Genomic DNA, 6592 nt, shown 5'->3' on the forward strand with positions numbered 1-6592 from the left:
TCGTATTTGATGAAGTTGGCTTTGAAGAAATCGCTGATTACAGGTTGCATAATGTTACTTTGTTTTTTTTTTTAATTTTTGGCTGGGGAGCCATTTTTATTTAATTTCGTTAACATTTATGTTATAGATTTATACATATGGAATTTAATGTCTGTGGTTCTGATATTGCTCTTGGGCTCGAGAGGAATATATAGTATATTTATATGTATGATTCCTTAAGCTTCCTTTCCCCTTCACTTTTCTTAGCAACAGTTAAGTAGAGTGCAGTGGATTGGGGTTCTTGTTTGGAATCTGTTATGTTAGGGGTTTGCATTAAATTTCATTATGTAGAATTCTTTTTTTACTGTTATGTATTTTTAATTTATTTAGTTTATTCTTTGTTTGGATTTTTATTTTTTATATATAAGTTATTGGCCATGCTGGCTTTTTTATATTACATTGTATGAAATAAATGAAATGAAATAAATGTAGTTTTAAATTTAAGTGGATTAGGTTACTGGTTCTGAGCCAAAATATAAATTTTATCAATTTATAATACAGTTATAAAATATACTTTTATTGTGCTATAAGTAATATCTATTGAATAATGTAATTTTAAAATTGTTTGATTTATTTTCCAACATAAAATATATTGCTCTCCAATAACACCACCTATTTTTTCACACATCGTAGCCGATGTAATGCGAAATTTAGGTGCTGCTCATATTATAGCCATTGATGTTGGCTCACAGGATGATACCGACTTAACAAATTATGGTGATGATTTATCCGGCTGGTGGTTGCTCTACAAGAAATGGAATCCATTCACATCGCCCGTAAAAGTACCCGATTTGCCTGATATTCAATCACGTTTGGCCTATGTATCCTGTGTTAGGCAATTGGAGGTATGTTCCCAAAAGTATTTTATTTAAACCATTTCTGGATTAACCAATTTATCCCTTCGTCTCCTTGCAGGAAGTGAAAAATTCCGATTACTGTGAATACATTCGTCCGCCCATTGACAAGTACAAGACTCTGGCGTTTGGCAGTTTCGATGAAATTCGTGATGTTGGTTATGTTTTTGGTAAAAATTATTTTGAAAATATGGCTAAGGCTGGCCGTTTGGGTCGTTTCAATCAATGGTTTAATAAAGAACCACCCAAGAAAGACAATCATGCCTCGTTGAGTGAATACACGTTCATCGATTTGGCACAAATCGTTTGCAAAATACCCGATTTGGATCATCCATTGCATACAATGGATCAACATCAACATAATTATTTCTATAGTGAAGATGAAGATTATGATGGTTATATATCGGAGCCATCCATATATAATAGGGTGAGTAAAGAGGAGGCGGCGGTATGGGGCATTATAAATTTAAAATAATTTAAAAGAAGCGTTTAAAGGGGAGTCTTATTTATGAGCTCTATTAAGAGGTATTTGTAGGGCCAGAAAAAGACACTATAAGTCCTCAATGGAAGCATATAAAGTCTCCTTTATTGGAGCTTATAAAGTCTACTTAATAAGGGCCTATAAAATCTCCTTTATATAAAGTCTCTTTTATAGGCTCCAATAACGTAGATTTTATAGGAGCCTATAAAGTCTCCTTTGTAGGAGCCTATAAAATCTACTTTATTGGAGCCTATAAATTATCTTTTATAGGAGTCTATGAAATTTTATAGGATACTATAAAGTCACTTTTATATGAGCCTATAAAGTCTCATTTATAGGAGTCTATGTATGGTCTGTTCCCGTACTGCAAGAATTTACTAGATTTTACTATTTTCATCGATATCATAAAGGAAAATTCGTTATCGTAGTAAAAAGTAGTAGATTCTTGCAGTACGGGAACAGACCAATAGTCTCCATTATAGGCCTATAAAATCACTTATAATGTCATTTTTATAGGAGCTTATAAAGTCCCCTTTATAGTAGTCTGTAAAGTCTAATTTATATCAATCTATAAAGTCTCCTTTATAGGAGCCTATAATGTCTCCTTTATAAATGTCTATAATGTATCCTTTATAAGAACCTGTGAAGTCTCCTTTACAGAAAAATGTAAAGTCTCCTTTATAGGAACCAGTAAAGGCTCCTTTATAGGAGTCCATAGAGTATCCTTTATAGGAACCTGTAATGCTTTTTTAAAAAAGCCTGTAATGTATTCTTTATAGAATGCTATAAAGTGGTATTTATAGGGGCCTGTAATATTTATAAAGGACATTAAAGTCTCCTTTTTATGGGACTATAGAGGGGTACAACAATTCTTTTTATAGGGGGTCTATAATATTTTTTATGGAAATATTTTACTTTATAACAAATAATTTCTAATCAATTCCCTTTTTTATTGTCTCTCTCTCTCTTCCAGAATCAAATCAAAATGAAACGTACTGGTACCTCATTATCCCTATCGGAAAACGAAATGGATTCTGACATTGAGGTAGATCTCAGTTTGGCCATACGACAACATCAAAATTTAAAAACTCGTAGCTCACCACAAACTCCCGTCAACTTGCCACGTTCGGCTATGTCCTTGATCGATAATATCGATGGACGACACAACAACGTTAGTATCCCGGCAACACCCGAAGATGATGTCGGCGGTGGCATAACAATGCAAATGCGTTATAAATCTTTGGATAATATGATGTCAACGAATACAAATACAACGCCAAAACAAATAAACGATATCGGCGGTGGCAATGCAGACAATGCTGACGATGATAATAATGGCAATAATGATAATGCTGCCGAGGGTAAAAAATTAAATAATAGCACCGAAGATGATGACAATACCAATAACAGCACAACAGCCAAAGCTAAGACATCATAACGCTTAGTTTTAAATTTTTAGATGTAATTGTCGATTTTTTATTTGGTTTCTTATTTGTTATGATTACAAAAACCCCACATACATATTCATGAAAAACACATACACGCTCCCACCCGCACTCCACAACGACATTTTAACTTTAAGGATACAAAAATCTTGTAAGAAAAAGAAAAAAACGAGACTGGCATGTATCACCACTTCATTTCATTATTCTTTTTCTTACCAACTGAGTTTATTTGGTCTCATTTACAAAACTAATTTTCTTTGGCTTTGAGAAAAAGTAAAAGAAAAAAGACAGTTCGAAAAGCCAAAAATAAGCAGTTTGTACTGATTTAAAAATATATATCTTTTTTTTGTATATTTTCCACTTTAATTGCCATCAAACAAAAGCGAAATTGTTGAACAATTTTCAAAAGAGTTTGCTTAACAACAACAAAAAAATCATATTTAGTTTTGTAAGTTTATCTAATGTTATTTTTCTATTATTCTATAAGAGTTCCGAATTGTTCGCCTTAGTTACTTCGTTTAGTTTATTTTCTAATTTACTACGCCAATACCCCATTTGGAGGTTCTCTTTAGTTTGTAAGCAATGTTAGAGTTTATTGTCTACTTCTCTCCTTTCTGCTTCATTTTTTCTAATTATTTTTATATACTATGTACATAAGGATTGTTATATAAAAGAATTAAAACAACAGAAAAAAACAATGCACAAGATATTAATAGTTTTTTAATAAAACTAAATAACATTGGATAACAATGAAGATAGCAAAAATGAAACTATTAGCCAACATTACAACAAAAAAAGTTCTTTCTTAAGTAGTTTAAGCTAATTATTAATTATAAAGAATTAAAAAAAATATTAAAATAAAAAATATATAAAATTAAATGGAAATTATTTTTTAAATTGTAATTATTAAAAATCATTTTAAATTCCCACAAAGTTGCGTTTAGTGACTCCTACAAATGAGTCTTTAAAGACTCCTACAAATGAGTCTTTATAGACTCCTATAAAAGAGTCTTTATGTACTCCTATAAAGAAGTCTGTATAGACTCCTATAAAGGAGTCTTTATAGAGTCTTTATAGACTCCTATAAAGGAGTATTTATGGACAGACTCCTATAAAGGAGTCTTTATAGACTCCTATAAAGGAGTCTTTATAGACTCCTATAAAGGAGTCTTTATAGACTCCTATAAAGGAGTCTTTATAGAATCCTATAGAGGAGTCTATGTAGACTCTTACAAAGGAGTCTTTATAGAATCCTATAGAGGAGTCTATGTAGACTCTTACAATGGAGTCTTTATAGAATCCTATAGGATCTTTATAGAATCCTTCTGTGGTTGTTTCTTTGAAAAAATATTCTTTAAAAAATTCACGCCTTCTGTGGTTGTTTCTTTGAAAAAATATTCTTTAAAAAATTCACGCCTTCTGTGGTTGTTTCTTTGAAAAAATATTCTTTAAAAAATTCACGCCTTCTGTGGTTGTTTCTTTGAAAAAATATTCTTTAAAAAATTCACGCCTTCTGTAGTTGTTTTTTTGAAAAAATATTCTTTAAAAAATTCACGCCTTCTGTGGTTGTTTCTTTGAAAAAATATTCTTTAAAAAATTCACGCCTTCTGTGGTTGTTTCTTTGAAAAAATATTCTTTAAAAAATTCACGCCTTCTGTGGTTGTTTCTTTGAAAAAATATTCTTTAAAAAATTCACGCCTTCTGTGGTTGTTTCTTTGAAAAAATATTCTTTAAAAAATTCACGCCTTCTGTGGTTGTTTCTTTGAAAAAATATTCTTTAAAAAATTCACGCCTTCTGTGGTTGTTTCTTTGAAAAAATATTCTTTAAAAAAACCACGCCTTCTGTAATTGTTTCTTTGAAAAAATATTCTTTAAAAAATCCACGGCTTCTGTGGTTTTTTTTTTGAAAAAATATTCTTTAAAAAATCCACGCCTTCTATGGTTGGTTGTTTGAAAAATATTCTTTAAAAAATCCACGCCTTCTATGGTTGGTTGTTTGAAAAAATATTCTTTAAAAAATCCACGCCTTCTATGGTTGGTTGTTTGAAAAAATATTCTTTAAAAAATCCACGCCTTCTGTGGTTGTTTCTTTGAAAAAATATTATTTAAAAAATCCACGCCTTCTGTGGTTGTTTCTTTGAAAAAATATTCTTTAAAAAATCCACGCCTTCTGTGGTTGTTTCTTTGAAAAAATATTCTTTAAAAAATCCACGCCTTCTGTTGTTGTTTCTTTGAAAAAATATTCTTTAAAAAATCCACGCCTTCTGTTGTTGTTTCTTTGAAAAAATATTCTTTAAAAAATCCACGCCTTCTGTTGTTGTTTCTTTGAAAATTTTTTTTTTTTAAATCCACGCCTTCTGTTGTTGTTTCTTTGAAAAAATATTTTTTAAAAAATCCACGCCTTCTGTGGTTGTTTCTTTGAAAAAATATTCTTTAAAAAATCCACTCCTTCTGTGGTCGGTTCTTTGAAAAAAATATTCATTAAAAAATCCACGCCTTCTGTGGTCGGTTCTTTGAAAAAAATATTCTTTAAAAAATACACGCCTTCTGTGGTCGGTTCTTTGAAAAAAATATTCTTTAAAAAATCCACGCCTTCTGTGGTCGGTTCTTTGAAAAAATATTCTTTAAAAAATTCACGCCTTCTGTGGTCGGTTCTTTGAAAAAAATATTCTTTAAAAAATCCACGCCTTCTGTGGTCGGTTCTTTGAAAAAATATTCTTTAAAAAATCCACGCCTTCTGTGGTCGGTTCTTTGAAAAAATATTCTTTAAAAAATCCACGCCTTCTGTGGTCGGTTCTTTGAAAAAATATTCTTAAAAAAATCCACGCCTTCTGTGGTTGTTTTTTTTTTTTTTTTGAAAAATTTTTCTTTAAAACTCCATGCTTCAACAGGTCAATAATTTGTTTATTACAAAAATCATTTTTTTTATTATTTTTTATAAATGTATGATATTTCAGGTGTAGTATTTTGTTGATTTCCCCCTCCCCCTCTATATTTGTTTGCCAGTATCGTTATAACAAAGTTTGCTAAAAAAAAAACAAAATAAACAAAATTTATTTCTAGGTTATGTTGAACCTGATTTTAAATTTTCGTATATTTTTTTTTTGTTTTTTTTTTTTTTTTTTGGTAGTCATTTCATCAGCTATTTCCTCTAGGAACAAAAACATCCTGCCGTAACAGTAACCGTTTTGAATTTCCATATTTGCCTTAGATCATCGGGAAGCCATGCCAAAGTTAAGTCCTTTTGCATATTATCCATAAGTGTACGAAATGTTAAAACTTTCACTTTATATTCCAGTGGACGACACACCGAACCGCTCCAACATTTTGCAGCCAACTCATCAGTTTGACAGACGGCATTCAGTAGATAGCGTGGGAAATGTTGTTGCCCCAAATCCACTAAATCGTTCTGTTACAACGCGGATTCAAAGAGAGAGTGGTAGAGAATATACAAAATTAGTCTTTATGTGGTCCTTGAAAAATATTCTTCAAAAATTAAAGTCTTTATCTGGTCCTTAAAAAAATTCTTGAAAAATCTGCTTCCATATCTAGTCCAAAATTTTTTTTTTTAATTCTCATCTATTCCTTTAAAATATTCTTTAAAAATATGGTCCTTGAAAAAAATCAAATCCCCTAAAAACATTTTTTCCCTCTACTTACCTTAATTTTACAATCACAACCTCGAGTCGGTGGTGTACCCAGCGGAGTACCAATGGCATTGCCATTACGTTTCATATCCATTTGTTTATTCGAATCCGCAACAAGGTCATTAT

General features: G+C 30.8%; 1 protein-coding gene across 1 annotated transcript in view; it reads left to right on the forward strand.

Annotated features, from left to right (window-relative positions):
* Window positions 1-2812, forward strand: part of LOC133331111 (neuropathy target esterase sws) — a 45865-nt gene extending 43053 nt beyond the window's left edge. The window contains exons 7-9 of the mRNA XM_061539518.1: window positions 673-884; window positions 955-1320; window positions 2348-2812. Of these exons, the coding sequence (XP_061395502.1) occupies window positions 673-884; window positions 955-1320; window positions 2348-2812 (1043 nt within the window). The remainder of the gene's footprint in view (window positions 1-672; window positions 885-954; window positions 1321-2347) is intronic.
* Window positions 2813-6592: the final 3780 nt, after the last annotated feature.

This window comes from Musca vetustissima, unplaced genomic scaffold (genome assembly GCF_032173495.1).
Source record: "Musca vetustissima isolate MV318-11 ecotype Yass unplaced genomic scaffold, APGP_CSIRO_Mvet_v1 utg376, whole genome shotgun sequence".
NCBI classification, from domain to species: domain Eukaryota; kingdom Metazoa; phylum Arthropoda; class Insecta; order Diptera; family Muscidae; genus Musca; species Musca vetustissima.